General features: G+C 38.0%; 1 protein-coding gene and 1 long non-coding RNA gene across 2 annotated transcripts; one reads left to right on the forward strand and one right to left on the reverse strand.

Moving 5' to 3' along the window:
- Positions 1-3,711: 3,711 nt before the first annotated feature.
- On the reverse strand, positions 3,712-4,919 carry LOC131325655 (probable CCR4-associated factor 1 homolog 11). Its single transcript, XM_058358050.1, has one exon. The coding sequence runs from the start codon at positions 4,674-4,676 to the stop codon at positions 3,822-3,824; it is 855 nt and encodes a 284-aa protein (XP_058214033.1). The 5' UTR covers positions 4,677-4,919; the 3' UTR covers positions 3,712-3,821.
- A 3,332-nt stretch (positions 4,920-8,251) lies between these two features.
- Positions 8,252-8,710, forward strand: LOC131325867 (uncharacterized). Its single transcript, XR_009199865.1, has 2 exons — positions 8,252-8,498; positions 8,529-8,710. It is a non-coding gene; the product is annotated as an uncharacterized LOC131325867 (long non-coding RNA).
- Positions 8,711-18,481: the final 9,771 nt, after the last annotated feature.

An 18,481-nucleotide genomic window follows, 5' to 3' on the forward strand; every position in this document is an offset into this window, starting at 1 on the left:
TTAGAAAAACAAAAATCCATTTTTGTTTTTACAAGTTAGGCGCACAAAAAATATAGTGAGTCTATATATTGGTGGCTAAATTTAGAGGGTGAACTATTGAGCCATAAGCTTATGGACCAATTTATCTAGTCTATTAGAGTCACCTTTTGTTGATTTTTTTTTTTCCAATATTGTATACATTTGTTGATTCACTAGCTAAAATTTTAGCCATTCATGCTAATGGGTGTTTTATAGGGTCCACTGGAGATGCTCTTAGAGGTCCCAAATTTTGCTGGATGCTATGCTAGGGTGTTGCTCGATAAAATTGAAAACTGAAATTGAAAGTTGAAAAATTAAGTAATGAAAGTTGATTGCTAAATTTTTTTATTTTTGGACACTAATACTTCCTAATTGCAATTACAAGTTGATTGGGATTTACCTGCTACGTAGGATGGCTATCCGGAGGAGTATGACTATGTAGTCACTACAAAAGAATATCATGATTTTAATGAGGGAGGCAAGAATGAAGTGGCTGAAGGAAAAAATATTGGATTGATATGGGTAGTGGTACAGAACAAGAAGAACTTGTGATGGATGAGCAACCAATTGGAGTTGTGGGCATGAAAAACATTGTGAGATCAATGGTAATGTCATTAAAACCATGTCCACGTATCTTGACTCAAAGTGCTTTTCTACACCAAAGCCTTTTGATTGGGACCGCGTGTAGCACACCGTAATTGAAAGCTTGGATATGAATTTCTTGCGTAATATTCAGAAATCGGAGGGGGTTGAAGCTAGTCATAGTAATCAATTCGTGGATTATTTTTGGGAATATATTGAAGTTATTGTGAAGGAAAATATTTGGATTACTTAGAGTAAGTTGTGACAAACAATATTGCTTTTATTTTTTCATATTCATCTTTACAGTTTGGGGTCCGAAAAAATAATTTGAGGTACAAGATTGATGCGGACAAGTTATGGCGGGTCCAACTTTATAAACTCGAGGATGAGTTTCTTCAAGTCGGGGAGAATGATGCAGAATGAGAATTGAAAATTATTTAATAAATAGCATTATTTAGTTTTTCGTACTTTATGTTTTAGTAATTTTGTTAGGGAGATTTAATTTTAGGAATAAGTGTTCTAGACTATTCAGTTTTCCAATTATAGTTTATTAGTTTCCTATTTTATGTTTTCTTGTTCTACAAGAATTAGGGTTCAATTAAGGTTGGAGTTCTCAGCCTATATAATAAGTTGTAAGCCTTACGACTAAGGAGTTATTTATTGATTAATGAAAAACAAGATTTATCTCATTATTGTGTGTTCGTAGAGGGAGTACCTCTAGTTCACACTTATTTGTGATTGTCCTTATTGTATGTTCTTCTATTCCAACACGCCTCCCTGCATCACCTTCCCATACAGCATCATCCTTTACCTTTCCATGTCAATCCTTGTCTCTGCTCTTAGGCAGATCCTGTTTTGGATATCTATTGTGCTAATGCTTCTAATTTACAGCTCAAGAAATCAGGCGTGGGAGTAATTTTTATGGTTAACTCCAGGTTTGTGGGCTATTTTTTCAAAAGCTCCAATGCTCAAAGGGACTGCGCCTCTATCATCTCTATAATTGAGGCAGTGAGTTGGGCTATTAAAAATCATATACTTTATATCAATATTCATACTAATGACTCTTCTCTTTAATTTCCAATAGTTGAGAAGCATTAAGGAGTTTCTAGCAATTGCAGCCCCATTGTTATTTGATTTCAGCTTTCTAACTCATTTAGTCCACATTTGCAGTATCACCTTTGGTGAGTGCATCAAAGTTCATTAGGCACACCTTTTGGCAAGTTTTGTTGCACTTCTAGAATTCACTCCGACAGTGATATATATCATATCCCTTTGACGATGGATAGTCTTCAAACTCTTCACAAGTGGACCTTTTACTTTGAGAGCTGCTTTCCTTGTATATGCTGCTTGTTCTCTGTTTTTAGCTTGTAATCTCTTACTAGCTTTTGTTTATTGGGGCTGTAAAAATGTTATCTCATGTATTGACTCTTTATCTATCTATGAAGTTCTTTTTTTGATGCCAAAAAAATATCTCTCTCTCTCTCTCTCTCATGGTTGGGTTAGAGGATCCGCATGAACACCGGCCTTGAACTAAAAACAAAAGGCCACCTACCATTAGAGCAAGTTTACCAACTGTGAGGTAAAATTGCTAGTAAACAATGCATTTTTTTTCATTTTACCTATTCATATTTCTTTCAACACTGCACCAATACTATCTATTTAACCTATTCTCTATTAAAATATTATTACTTTTATTTCCTTTTTTCTTTTTTGGGGAGAGAGAGAGAGTGAGAGGAAACAATAAAAAATTGAGTGGCTTTTGAACAGTTCTTCGCTTGTTATGCTGAAGAACTGTAGCTGGAGGCACAATAGCAATGGGTTACCTCATCTACTGCAAAAAAAACTTTTGTCCTTTCGTTAGTCAAAATAGTTTTTTCTCCTTTTTAACTCACCTAATAAACTTGCTCTTATAGCCAATAGCCAAGTCCTCCAAACTCACAAGTCAAGTCCACACTTCTCAGTTGACCACCAAACTTTTCGTACAATATTTTACTCGTGCAATTTGTGAGTTTTGCCATACGGATCGAGCTGTACTGCTAGCCCACCAGAATTGTCAACGCGCTTGCTGGTCTCCTTCAATTCAGTTCCAATCAAGAGTTTAGCATCGAGTCTTCTTCCCTTGCGAGGGATGAAGTAAGAGAAGAGCACAAGAAGGCATCCATTCTTGGAACACGGCCATAGAGTTTTTCGGGTGTAACTTCACTGCACTTAGAGCCAACGAAGAAGAGGAGTGGTGACCTTTTACTTCATGCCATAAATTGGACGCTGGCTCCAAGCTCACGCATACTTAGTTGTACGGGTTGGAACACGGCCATAGAGCCTTTCGGGTGTAACTTCACTGCACTTAGAGCCAACGAAAAAGAGAAGTGATGACCTTTACTCCATGCCATAACTTCGACGCTGGCTTCAAGCTCACGCATACTTAAGTGTACGGGTTGATGTAAAAGCCGCAACATGTAAAATATGTTTATTATTTCAGTCTGGAAAACAGTTTCGCCATATCATCTGTTTTTTTTTTTTTTTTTATATATATTTTATTAGTCACACAACCTTAATAAGTGGGAAAAAATTGTGAATTTGGAGAACTTTCACTGTGAAACATTTTTCACTAATACTCATTCTAACATGAATAAACAACCACTAGTTAATACTCCAAAGTTAAGTATCGGTTTACTCAATCATATTTGTGGTCCTACATGTGACCTTGTCTTAGTTTGAACCACCTGTGGAGACTGAAGAGCAACAACGCTCACAACTATTTTACCTAGGAGTATCACAATAGCAAATCGGATTAGATTGGACACTTATCATGTAGCCCGATAATTTATGTACTACGACCTTCGACCTAAATTATTTTGCCTCAAAAGATACTTCTCTATTTATCAAAATCTAACCCCTATCTTAGTTAATTTATTCGTATACATTGAACCATTGTTTAATTTGGGTGGTCGATCGCATTTTCATTTCCCATAACTCCCACCATATACTAATTTCTAGTCGCCGAGATATGAATTCTTGTTAATCGTGATTCAACTAATAATGTTGCTGGTATCGTTATCGTTATGTTCTCGCGTGGTCTCTGTTCGAGATCATAGGAAACTTTTTCTCAGATGATTTCAATTCAATATTCTGATATTATAGCCAACTTAATTTACAAAATTCACCTTAGACAATTGTGCCAAAAGAATTAAATAAATCGAATATATATATTTTTTCACTTCTCAGAAAACCTCCAATCCGTACAAAACGCCGGCGTGTTTCTCCGGCCCATTCTCCACAAAGTACAAATCCCTCATCTTCTGGAACGCATGCCACGTCAGCAGGCTGTCCGAACCGGCCTGGTGGCACTTCCCGACCGCCCGGCTCACCTCCAGCGTCCTCGCCACCCGGTCCAACCCCCCGAACAAGCTCTGGCAGAACCGCATCAAGTGCTTCACGTCGTAAACGTTGTTTCCGAAAAACACCCTCAGGATCCCCAAAAACTCCTCCAGCCCGCCCGGCAACTCGCGGCGCGTGAGGATCTTCACGAGGTAACCGAAGTCGTACGCGCTGTGAAACGTCACCCAGCTCACCGAGTCGTTGCAGACCAGCCCCGACGACATCATCAACTCGGCGAACCTGGCCGAGTCAACCCCGTTGGATCGGTTCTTGTCGAAATCGATCCCCTGACGACGCAATAAGTCAATGGAATCGACCGCGTAGGGGTCACGCGCGACGTCAAAGTCTCTGAAGTTAAATTCCCAGATGAAGGCGGTGGTGCCGTCGAGGTCGGGGAGGTTTCCGGAGGAGTCGGAGAGGGTGAGGCCCACCTGGATGAGGTTCAAGGCGTCGACGTTGGATTTCAGGAGCTTGTAGTGGTCGGAAGGTTCCAGGCGGCGGCGCTGCTGGTGGTGGTTGAGGGCGGTTGCGGTGGGACGGAAGACGACGCCGGGGAACTCGGTGTCCATGGAGATGTAAGGGTAGCGGTCGATGAGGTTGCGGATGAGGTCGAATTCGGACTCGAGGTTGGTGGACCAGACCTCTCGGATCACGACGGGTTTGGGTTTGGGGTTCGGGTCAAAGTCGCCGACAGACATGGTTTTCGTGCGGTTTCGTTTTTCTGTCCACAGGTAAGTCGATCGTTCCACGAACAGGCCAGGACTTGCGAGTCCGATCTGTGAGAGAGAGAGAGAGAGAGAGAGGAGGGATTGGTGTTGTTTTGTGGGTTTGTGGGGAGAGGTGGGTAGTTTAGTTTTATATGGGAGTGGGGGGGGTGAAGGAGATGTTGCTTGGAAAGGGAGGGAGACGTGTATTTGCGGGATTGAATAACTGATGAGAGAGAAAGTAGTGCGTATGTAGACACAGTGAGAGAGAACTTTTGGAGAGGCGTGGAGTGGGGGAAGTGGGGTCCAAGTTCAACGCGTTGTGCGTATTTTGACTGATGAATAGGAATAGGGCTGGGGAAGTGAATAGTGTAACGGATGGGAGACTCGGTCTCGGTCCATATTCGCTCCTTTGTCCTCTTCTATCAATCATTCATTCATGATTCATTCATTCGTGCCGAGTCCAGGGTTGGCAATTTCGGCTGATCCCATCTAACTCGATCCATTCCCGTCGCAAATGGATAGGAAATTCGGGAATTATCTAAAGATCCAGTAGGGTATTGGATAATTTTTTTAAAAAAATGAAGAATAGGTACGGGTGGATATGAGTTAGTCCCCGCCCCGTCCCGAATCCCCGTTATATATATACATAATAAGAATTAAGAAGTTAGAGTTTCATTTATTTACGCCACTGTCATTAGCTTACTATATATATACATAAGTTAGGGTTCCCCTACTCCTCTCTCTCTCCCTCTCTCTCTCTATCTATCTTGACTCACAGTCTCTGAGTCTCTCACTGTCTCACCCATACACACTAACGCACCCAAGATCCTCATTCTCCACCATCTCTACGACTCTACATCTCATTCTTGCTCGTGTTCTTGTTCCATGCTTCACTAGTCTTCATACTAAAGTTGTTCTCTTTGAATCCTAACGGTTTGCTGTTATGGAGAAGAAATGGACTAACTTAATTTCAATTTGGTTTGTAATGCACTATGGCAGCAACTATGTGACTGTTCTAATTTAAATTTAATTTGTAATGGCACTATGGCAGCAGATATGTGACTGTTTTGATTTCAATTTGGTTTGTAATGGTACTATGACAGGAATTGTGGTTGTTTTCCTTGACATTTGGTTTGTAATGGCAGCTTAGATTATTATTATTTTTTGAATTTGGTTTTTTGTAATGGCAGGTGACTTTTTTTTTTTTTTTTTTAAAGTTTTGAAATCTTTGAATCCTCGATTCCCCGCAGGGATCCCTATCCCCTTTTTGGGGCGGGGATGGAGGGTAAAAATAAATTCCCGGTGGGGATCGGGGAGGGGATGGGGAGGGATTTGGATTCGGGGATCAAGGACGGGGATAGTGGTATCCACCCCCGACCCTCCCCATTGCCATCCCTAGTGCAGGCTACCTTAAAAAATTGAAATTCAGAGCAAAGTTTCATATAGAATGATCCCAAAAAAATACAGTAGTTTGAAACTTGCGAGATTAAGAAAGAGCAAACTTTTAAGTTTCAGCTCTTTCCAAAAAAAGAATTTCTTAATTTTAGGCCTTAACCAGTAGATTTTTTGATAATTCAAACTCAACACTTGAAACTGAATGAATTAAGACCCTGTTTTCATTAACAAAATATACTCAAAACTTAACGCATTTTAACAACTTATTTTCACTAACAAAAAAGTTTTTACAAACTCAATAACTTTTTCACTACCGAAAACAACTTGACATTTCTCAAAAACTTATTCATTACTGGAAACACTCCCTAAGTATTAAAGTGACTAAAAAGATTTGATAATTACATTTGACATTGCTTAAAAGATTAAGTGTCTCTTAATGTATGCTAAAAAGTTAATAAAACTAAGTATTTTTTCTGAGAAATTGCATTCAAGTCTTCCCTCCTCCACCACTAACTTTCCACATCACCATTGTCACCACCACCTCCATCTCCACCACTTTGGTTGCCACTACCACCACTGCTACTATAAATACTACCACTACTAGCTACCACCCCACTGCTACCATCACTTCCATCAGTCTCACCACTGTCATCACTACTATCACCTCTACTCCATCGCTATCACCACCACTACTCCACCATCACCGCCATCACTGTCGCCACTCTACCTCCGTTACCACTACCATCATCATTCCACCTCCACCACTACACCATTACCACTGACACTGCCACCACTCTTAACACCCCCCCCCCCCGGTCAGCACTCCACCACTACTACAAAGTACATGGAGGCCATTAATAAAATAAAAGAGAAACATTATAACTAATAAATAGAACTAAAATTAAGTCATCATTTCTTTTATTCATCGCATAATATATTTATCAAACAACTTTTTCTCTTTAAAACTTCATCACTTAGCTTCAATACTTAATTTTTCAGCTTACAATTTCAGTTTTCAGCTTTATCAAACATCACATAGCGCCTTCTTCTTTTCTTTTTTCTTTTCTCTTTTAAAAAGACAATCTATATGAAAAAGACAGTCTTTTAGTCCTTTTTGGTCATTCTATATGGACTTATTTCAAATTTTGCTAATATTTTTATACTTTTTCGGTTCCTATCATTGAGACGAAGGACGTTAGGTAAAAATTTGACCTAAATTTAACAAAAAATAGGAGAATATAACAAAAAATCGTGCCAAAAAGTTTGGAAGAAGTTAGGTCAAAGGGACCCTAAAAGGATTTTTTTGTAAAATAAAATTTAGGGACATTAAAACAAGCAATTTTGTTAAAGAAAATGTAAACTGACTTTAAAAAAAAAGGATATTTAGATATTATGGTTGAAAGAGTAATCGAGCAAAGCTACATTTTTTTAATCAAGATTAAAAAAAATCCATGGGGGATGTGTTATTTAAGGATCTGTATTTTGATTACTAGACAGAAAAAGATCTACGCCTAATTGGGTAAAAGTTGTAAAAAAAGTCCACAGATTTAACTAAAATTCCTCTTTAATATTTGTGAACATAGTTTTTTGAGGTGGTGAGCGGAGAGGAAAAAGCCAAGAGTGCCCTAGTTTTTACTTTTTATTTATGCATGTATTTGGAAGAAGGATTCTTCTTCTTTTTGCCATGCCATTGCCCGACATAAGGTAATTAAGGGCAATATTCATTCCTAACTTCCTCGAGGTCTAACTTGATTCTCTCTCTGTAGGAAAATTCGATCGCAGTGATGTCTCATCCCATGCATGTTTGGGTGTCACCACCCTATTACAATTACGCGGAACAAAAGAGAAGGAAACAGAAGAAACGGAGCTAACATAATTAAATTAATAGCGCATCGATCCTTGATGATCATGGTTAGGCTGGATTGAGACCTTGTTTGATTAATTAGTAGGTTTTGGACCTAGAATGAATGAAACCATCCACACCAATCGAACTTGATCAATAAGATAGCGTTAACTATTTGGAGTTCGGAATGATTAAATCATAGAGTAGCGATTATAGAGTGGTGTTACTAAAATAGTGACAAAATTCGTCGCTTGCACGTTAGCGTTTGTAAAGGCATTACGAGAAAGCTAGAGAGTGGTGTAACTAGAATCAAATTTCCTACATCTTCACTAACAGTCTGTTTGGATGCTTGATTTGGAGCCCGGATTTGTACGCACCCGGATTTAGAGCCATGGCCCCACGTAAATCAGGTGTTTGGGAAGAAAAAAACGCAGGTGGATTTGTGGGTGGATTTGGCTCTCCTGGATTGTAAATCCACCTGCGGCCCGGATTACCAACGATAGGGGGTACCCCCGTCGTTGGCAAATCCACCCTGAGACGGATATGTGAATGACGAGCCTGCCCTTGCTCCGTCTGTGATCAGAGAGAGAGAGAGAGAGGAGGAGGAGGAGGAAGAGGAGGAGGAGGAGGAGGAGGTCGCCGTCACCTGTGATCGGCCACTGTCATTCCCGCCGCCGTACGATCGAGAACCAGAGATGAGAGAACCGCTGTGGGATCGGTGGTAGTATGAGAGAGACACAGAGAGATTGGGGATTTGAATTTGTGGCTATGGGTAGAGAGAGAGAGAGAGGAGAGAACCAGATTTTTATCTCTTCCACGTTATTTCCAAAGTGGGGAAAATAATCTAGTGATTTGGTTCTTAGAAAACAATGTCCCAATCCATTGGTCTAGAATGATTGAATTAATCTAAAGGCCACAAAAAAATTTATATTGAGAAGAAAAAAAACTCCTTACAATTTGTAATAAAAGAGTAAAATTATCAAATAAGTTGAATTAATTATATTTAAAAAATAAATTATTATGTATTAAAAGTTCAAAAGTATGAAAATAAGTACTTTTATAAACACAATTTTAATTGAATGCCTAATCATATAATTATATTGCAATTATTGTAATATAAACATTAAATTTAAATACAAGTGCAGTTAAGTCATTCGACATCTTATCCTATTATATCCACTCTCCAAATCCCTCTTCTTAAAAAATCATCCAAACACCGGATTATAAATCCACCATTCTTAGGAGGTATGTCCACACTTTTTACATATTTACCCTTATTATATATCTACCCTCAAATTCACCCTTCTTCTAAATCCACCCAAAATCAAATCCTTCGTCCAAACGGGCCGTAAGGGACTTAGCAAGACCCTTCTGGACACTGACTTGTTCGGCGTAATCCGGTGGGGTTTCATGCATGAATGCACAATGAGATCCTATGTCAAAATCTGTGTCCGGATAAGTTAGTATTCCTACCACTACTGAACATACATACTAATAACGTGATTTCTCGGATTTGTTTGGGTAAGCCATCTTACTAATCTCAATAACGTACACATAGAGGTTATTAGTTTCAATAACCGGATAATATTTTAGATTGAAAAAATTAATCAATTTCATCCTAACCGCTCATAAAGTTGGTTATCCCAATGTACACACACAAAAAAAAAAAAAAAAAGTGTTGATATTTTGGTAATTAGGTTTAAATCTTGTTTGATTCCAAATCAAAATCAAAAGCCATAGCCAAATCGAAAGCTAGCTAGCCATCCCTATCAATAAAAAGTAAAAGAAATAAAACCAAGCGACCGATGCAAACATTGCTTAACGGTTTTGTTTATGGCAGAGAGTTGAAAGACAATAAAGACATGATAATAAGCATGTAATAAAATCTTAAGGAATTGGCACAGTGGTCAAGACCTAGGATGACTTAGTCTCGTTCTGCTAAGAGAAATAAGTAGTACTACTCATTTTTCAAATAACTTATTTCTAAATTAAATGTGATGTATTGTGAGAGAATGATATGTTTCGTAAAACGAAAAATAAGTACTTGAAAAATAAGAACCTTAGTAGAACGGGTCTGCTATCTCCTAAGGTCTTAAGTTCAAAACATCTCAGGTGCTATAACTCTTTTGAGGCCAATCCACACGGAGCTCTAGCTCTAATTGGATTCCCCGCAATTAGTAAAACAGTGGAATTGAATCCCCAAAATTAATCGAGCTGCGCGTAAGCTGGTCGGTCCAAACACCTGGGTTTTAAAAAAGAGGGCAAGTAATAAGAGTGTGAAACGCATGTCAAACATTGATGATTATTATAGTAATCGTCGTCTCATCAGTATTATGCTTTGGTGTTGGAATTAAGAAAGCATTGGGCCCTTTAATTAATTGATTAATACTAAGCCAGTAAACTACTCGTTTAATTAGTACTTAAATTCTTTAATTAAAAAATGACGCGGAAACTGAAGAAACTTGAAGGAATCTCAGGTTTGAAAAGTCTTCCAAACCTACTTAATCGAAAAGGGATTGAATTGTTATTTTTATTTTACTCATTGAAGGCGTCGTAACTTAATAGAGTTTGGCCTCGTGTGCTTAATTTATTAGTAGACCACCAATACCATTAGAGCTTGACTTTATTTATAATCTTGGAAAACCCGTCTTGAATCCTTCTTTTGGGGTGTTTAATTAGAAAATGGTTGTTTCGTTTTACACATACTGTATTTTCTGGATACATAGCCAAATCAACATCTATGCTTTTTTGGAGAGAGAGAGAGAGAGAGAGAGAGAGAGAGAGAGAGTATTTTGAAGGATCATACATGTGGCTAATTAGGTTTTGTCATGTGAAGTCTCTTAGGTTCCGTTCCGCTTTCTTTCTAAATCTTTTCTTTTTTAAAAAGAATGTAATTTTAAATTCAAATATAACAAAAATAAAAAATAATATTTTAATTTTTTTGCACCGTTTAAAAGATCTCAATGAAATCTATCAAACAATATCCATATTGGTAAACAAATTATTTGTGTAAACACATAATTTTTGACTTTAAAATTACCCCTTTTTTTTTTCTTTCTAAAAGTTCATTTTTTAAGAAACCGAAACGGACCTTAGTATTTTAGTCGCTGGGGAGTGCATGGGACCCAAAGTATAGCATTCGAAATGAAGCTAACTGGTTACCTAATCTCAAGTATATGTTAAGAGCCAATAAATACAAATCAGGTTTATAGTACTACAGTAGTATTTAATAGCAGTCAGGAAAGCTAATTCATTTTACACATATTGAAGAGTCAAATGTCCTACCCTGCTACATGTACATTAGTAGTAGTTGAAACAGCTGGAGTCTTTTGCTTTAACTTGACGAGTCACTCTAGTTTGACCAAAATTAAATTCCTTATTTGCAGGTACTGTAATAAGCAACTCCTACTAGGGCAAATTAATCATAAAATCATCAAGGTTGAATCACTTTGTTGTTCAAGCTAACTTTAAAAAAAAAAAAATTGTTTTTTTTTTTTTTTGCCAATATTGTATACATCAATGACGGATTAGCGGGGGTTAGTAAGTTAGTGTACAAAAAGGTTCAGAGACTGTTCATAACCCTAGACCCATAAACGCCCACGACAGGACTCGAACCCTGGTATAAATTAGTTGGATGACGAAATTTTCGTTCGTAAAACATACTAACAAAATTCACTCACAAGTTGACGCCAAATACAGACCCAAACCCAGAAAATTTTGGTTAGAAGATGAGGAAATTATGGATGAATTCAACAAGTGCGCGCGCGATATATAAGATCAATCTTGTATCGATCAGCTGAATGAACAACTGTGTCAATTGCCTCCGAAATTTGATGGACTGAAGTCTTGTTCACAGATCTGAGGACAGTTGATCAAGTCCATAATTTAGGCTGCTGTTATCGATTCGACTCGATAGCTGAGAGTGTAACGACCCAGATTTTTTTTGCCTTTTTTTTACAAATTTATATTGTTAAATTCTTAATTCAATAACTACTTAGATTGAATTATTAATTATACATTATTATGTATATAATTGATATTATTTTCACACTTATATAGGATATATATTTATACTTTAGATATATAAGTATCCATACTCATCTCTTATCCTATCTAACCAAAATTCTATCAAAACCAATCTTTTACTCCCCTTCAAACTCTCCCTAAACTATATCTCTCTCTCCTTCCGCATTCCACCACCTCCATACTTATCCCCAATCCCCACTCCTCTCTTACAATACAACACTCCTAGTCCACTACATAAACAGAAACAAGAAAAGAGGAATTACACCCTTTTAATTTTCGTCCATATCATGTCCCTCTGTTCACGGCCTGTTTATTCCTAGTTGCTTTCATTTTTAGGCCTAAGTTTCTTCACGAATATTGTAGAAGGCGTCGAGAGCTTCGATTTCGACCCAAGAATCACCTAAAAAGGTCAAGGATTGATAGAGTTATCGCTGTCTAAAGATCAGTGAAATTCTCGGATTTCTGTTTTCAGACAACAAACAGGACTTATGAAAACTCCCACTTTTCTTCTAGTTCGAATGGTTTTCAGGCTTCGACTTCTTCACAAAAGTTGTAGGGCGTTTCAAGATCTTCGCGTTAGACACAAGAATCGTCCAAAACGGCACAGGTTTGGTCAAGTTATTCCAATCCAAAATTGCTGCTAGAATACTGATCTTTCGCCGCCAAACGAAAACCCACCGAACTCCACCGAATCGTTTTGTCCAGATTAAAGGTAGAATAATCCTTCTCCTACTTCTCCCTAAGTATATGTACTCTTTACATGAGGATTTTTAACAAGTTTCAATTGCTAAAATCGAACCCACGAATCGAAATCATATAGTCCGACATTTTTCTCCTGTTTTTCGAAAACCCACTGCTCCTGTACGTATTGTTTTTTGAAAATTAACAATAAAAATACATTTAACCCCTTTGGGCTATTGAATGTATTGTTTTGGTCCAAAATTTAATGATACGTTATTTACAAATTGCAGTTTTAAACCTGAGATGGTTAACTGTACAGTTTCGACCCATTGTTATATTATCACTAATATGGTAATTTAATTTCATAAATCGACTAATAAAAGCATAGATTGACTACTATTTGAATAAAATTATTATTTATTTTTTTATTTTTTATAAAAGTTTCTTGTATTGTTATTAACTTTTGACCATACAAGACTAAGGGCAACAGTCCGTTCATAAAAAGTTACGTGATTGCCTCACTTGTTGTTTGTTTATTTCAATTATTATTTTGGTAATATGTATATTGTTCAAACTCTTGCTTGATATGCTAGATTGGACCCTAGAGACATGGGCTGGTATGCGAATAGAATTCACCTAGACGATGCTAGGTAATGGATGAATTGGAAAGTTTTATTTTTAGATTGCCTGCAGGCGTGATTTTGAGATATGATGAAATTTGTGATGAGATTGAAACTGGCGAGTGTCCAATGATGAATTGATAAACTGGCGTGTGTCCAGTGATGATTGTGAAGTGATTTGTGAAGTGGTGTATAAGATAGGCGAACCCTAGTTCTGGTTCAGGCATGATAAACTTTTCCCTTGTTGTAGTTATTGGGGTACACACTCGGTATATAACTTAGGTGTATCTGCGACAGCAAAGGGAAGTGATCTCATGAGACCAAGCATGGCTAGCGGTTGGAGGAGGAAAGATCTCGTGGAGAGATCTTAGATTTCACATTAGGTTAATGGATAGTAATAACTGATTTATATGGAAAAATCTCTGTTTTACTTGTCGCATCCTTATTATCCGATTATTTGTTAGCTGTAAAGTAAGAGGGGTAGTTGGGTTGGATTATTCTACTGAATGATTTATCACTTACGGATACGTCTGTATCCTGGCATATTGTTTGCTTCGGCGATCAATTTGCTAGTGGGCGCAGGATTCAATGGAGGGGATTCAATGATGATGCAGTTCGACACGAAAAGAATATCAGGAACGGAGATCGAGTATGCTCGGGATTCGTATCAACCTAAAGTCAGCTCTGAAGTTAATGTATTTTGAATCAGTAAATTTTCTTGAGATTGTATTAGCTAAACTTTAATTTAGAAATTTTTATTTATTTAGCAAATTTTCTTAAGAAAATTATTTTATTTTACTCCCGAAAAATCGGGGCGTTACAGAGGGATTAGGTGGAATTGAGGGACAAAGAAATTAAGCAAAATTTTGAATCGTTGAGGGGATAAAAGTGAAAGTAATCGATCTGCGTTTTCCTCTCTCATTACTTTGATAGCAAATTAAAGCATTTTATCATCGTTTCGTTTCGTTTTTCCTTTTGTAAGATGTAATTTAACGAGGTGGATATAGGGGTGATATACGAGCCAAACGAGCCCAGCAGGTGATTGATCAAGTTTGGTTTGAAAATTTAATGAGCTTCAATAGTATGTTTGAGCTTAATTTGCTTATACGATGAGCCGATCAGTAGCTTGAATCAAGCCAATTAGTATCTTTTTCGAGCTTGATTTGAAATCAAACGAGCTTTAATCAAGCCATAGAGATAAGCCCACGTCAAGTAGCTCGAATTTTTATACTACATCATAAGTCAAACGAGCCGATTAATAGCTTGTTTGAAAATTTTTTTTTTTGGTAAACGGACGAACAACCCTACAGCCAGGCCACTAAATGGATCTGATTGCGCAACCCAAACCTTCGGGGGAGCTAGCACGGCCACACCAAGTCACGGCCCCCTACTTATTGCAGGGTATTCACCATCTGGGGAATCGAACCCCAGACCTTGAGGAGTACTCCCAAAGCCTGAACATCTGCCTGAACCACTGGGGCAACCCATGAGTATGTAGCTTGTTCGAACTTGGTTTGAAACTCTCTCTTTTTTTTTTTCTCGACAGCTTGGTTTGAAACCTTAATGAACTTTAAAAGAATGTTCAAGCTTGATTTGTTACATTAACAAATCAATCTTAAACAAGTTTTTAGCAGAAGAACACGAGCTCGAACTCGATCGAGTGGCTTGGTTAATTTAGGTGGATAGAATATCTATTGTCTCTGTACTTGTCATTTAAAGTGAATATATCCATAGCATCAGAAGCCAATAGAAAACTCGTACATTTTGGCTTTTAATAAATTTTTGAACCAACCATCTCGGGAAAATGTCCTTCTGGCCTTTATATTGTTTACAGTCTTCAATAATAGCAGTTAGCTACTTAGCTCACCCACCAAGACAACCACTGGATATAGTGACGCAAACATGGTCGATTGACAAATTCAGAAGAAAAATAACAGAAGGTTTGCCCCACCGCTCAACATTCACTGTTCTCCCACTGTTTTTAATCTCACCATCAAAAATTATTTTTGACGTAGAGCGGGTTGCGTCCACGTTCGTTAAGTGAATGGACCGAGTACAGTCCAAACCAAACTGGAGGCGGGGCGACAATGATAGAATGACCCGTGGGCCATAGGGTTGAGGCGAAACAGCCCACTGATCAATACCCATATCCTTTGGAAGATGATCAACGATGTTTTTCGGCCGTTCGATGCTGTTTAGCCTTCCAAAAGGCCTATTTTGCCATTTATAGTAATATTTAGATCGCTAATAACTTTTGATAGGAAACTCGGTTTTAGTTGCCACTTGTTTTGACAACCTTATATTTCTTCATAGTATTTGATTTTTTAGTCAACGTAGAAATTTCCGTTTCTGGTAATTTTTGTATTTTATACAATTAGAGTTTGATTCTCGGCCCTAATTGTTTCCTAAGATGTTTAGGGTTTCTATCACCCTATTTATATTCATTGTAAGCCTTAGGGCACGGCAGTTTTTGATATTGAATTAATAAAAATCGAGATTTATCTCAAATTCGTTTGTTCAAAGAGGGAGTACCAGGTTCAAACATTGTTCGTGTTTTCTTCTTGCACTTAGTCTCGTAAAAGGAGACTGCGCTGCATCAGTTTTGGACGGTTCGGATTTAAAAAAAACTCTTCCTCCCTGGGAAGAAGAGTTTTTTAAACTCCAAACCATTGATTGTCGAAACGGACGGTGATGTTGAAAAGGTAAATGTTGAGCGGTGAGCGTCGTAGTCTTGTTGGAAAAAGAAAAAAAAAAAAACATGGTCGATAGGCAACGGATTTGACTTTTGAAATGCCAGGGAAATCTTTCCTAATCGTATGAAATTATTGTTAGCGTTAATTAAAAAATGGGTTTAATTTAGGTCAATATGTGCCAATTTGATATTTCCTTCAAATGTACTTTCACTTGTAAAATTTTTGAGGCAGATGTTAACCAGTGCAAAGTTGCTTGATGTAGAAAAAAGTGCATTGCGCTGATATTAGAGAGAGAGTGCATCATCCAGTACACAGTGCAGAACCGAAAAACGACTAATAGTATGAAGGTTAATTACCACATTATGTTGGATGAAGATGTGCTAGTTATCATACATAATGGTTGCTCAGTGCACGAGGCTCCCGGGATTTTAGGGTCTGGCAAACAGTTCCATATATATGAGCCTGCTTACTTTTACAAATAGAGAGCTTGTTTCTACGACTCAAACCTTTAACTATCGGGTCTCATAACTTCACCATTGTGCCTAAACCGCCCTTCATCTGGCTATTAAATCTGTGAGTATAGAGATGAGTCCTCCATCCCATGTTTTAATTTACTCTTATGGGTTTAGAGATTTAGTGATGGTCAACAGTGAAATCGCAACTTAGATAACATTAGTCAAATACCCAACCAACCAACTGGACTAGTTCGCAAGTTCGTTTCATATTACGGTTAGTTATTATTACCAAGTTTTTTTTTTTTTTTGGTTGGTAACTAGTTATTACCAAGTTTTACTAACCAAGCGGAGATGACTGATTAATAACGTACGTAGTAAAAGCAACTACGTACGAACATATCTGACATCGAATTGAAACGGTATTATTGGGAACGACACCTACATCGATCGGCTTTATGAGATCAATCGAAACAGAGCACAAATAATTAAAACTTGTTAGATGGTAGAACAGGGAAAGGAAAAATACACGATGGACATAAAGGATCAAAGTTGACTTCGAATGACAATTCAAAACCTTCATCCCAATCGGAGTACACAAACTTTGGCAACCAAACACGTACGGCATGATCAAACAAAGTGAAAAATCTAAAGGGAGAGAGCAAGGGGAAAACCTAATCTAGCAAACTAAAAGAAACTAAGGTGCATTCTAGCTGCATGAAGGATTATAAAATATATATATTAGTAGAGTAGCATAAACTTGATTGTTTCATCGATCACTCGGTAGTCTTCATGGTCACTGTCTTGATGATCAAGAAATCTCGAGCAAAACCGTGCTCTTGCACTTGGGGCACTTCGGATCCTCCTCCGATAACATCACGTACATGAGGCACTGAGGGCACCCCATGAGCATCATCCGTTTCGCCTCTGGGCTGCCCGGATAACAAAGCGATCGATTCGGGCTGAGCTCCGACGACACACACGATCCTTTCGGCGACTCCACCACCACTTGGGAGTAAGCCATTGGAGGAGACAAGTTGAGCTTCAGATCAAGCTTATGCTTCATCTTGTCTATTCCCATGCAGCCCTTTTTTTGGAGTATTCCTCTAGCTTGTATTATGTCCACAAGCCTAATCTTGAAAACAATTACCAGGGCTAATTTAACAAGGAAAACTCTGGCTAGAAATGAGCTTGGTGATGTGTTGGGTTTGTGGACTCCAATGGGCTATATATACAATGGGCCATTAAGAGAGTAGGTAAAGGTTTCTTTAGTTCATCATCATAGTAACAAATTTGATGAGGAGTTATTAGGTTACATGGGAAAACTAGATAGAGGAAAGAGCAGATGGGGAGGTTGGAAATTGAATTGGAATGATTGAGGAGAAGAAAAGAGTAAAGTTTTGGTTTGGTGCCAAATGGGGGGATATGGAGAAAAATGTCAGGGTTGGAGGGAGAATTAGTTTAGAGTAAATATGGCTAACTAGAAAAAGTGCTAGGTAGGGAATTAATAGGAGTAAATATTGCAACTACTCAAGTGCAGGTACACTTCATTCAGTGCTGTGATAGTTGGTTCACATGTAAATGCATAGTTAAAGATCATTAAAAACATGGTGGTTTGTGTAGGGGAAAGAACAACTGCAAGAATTGAATAACTACTTGCCTCATAAATTTAGCTCACAAATATGGTTTCATTTTTTTTTCTTTCTATATTTGGATTTTGTAGTTAATTACCTCGAACTCCATGCACCGCATCAGAAAGTCTACGCCCACCGCACTCAATCTCACCGTCCAAAAGTGTTTTGGAACGGAGTAAAATCCGGACCACTGATTACCGAGAAGGACGGTGAAATTGAGCGCTGCGATAGGAGAAACGGTGAAATTGAGCGCTGCGATAGGGGAAGCGGTAAAAGAGAACAGCGAGCATAGACTTTCTGCGCATTTTTTGACATTATGTAGGTTCAGAGCAACGAGACAATACCGCAGTACTGGTGCAAGCGATTAGCACGAGTGCTATTCAGCTTATGTACATGAGTCGAGTATGGATATAGTATAAAATAAGTTGGATCCCTCGAAAAATTTAGGACGA

Source organism: Rhododendron vialii, chromosome 1a (genome assembly GCF_030253575.1).
Source record: "Rhododendron vialii isolate Sample 1 chromosome 1a, ASM3025357v1".
Classification (NCBI taxonomy): domain Eukaryota; kingdom Viridiplantae; phylum Streptophyta; class Magnoliopsida; order Ericales; family Ericaceae; genus Rhododendron; species Rhododendron vialii.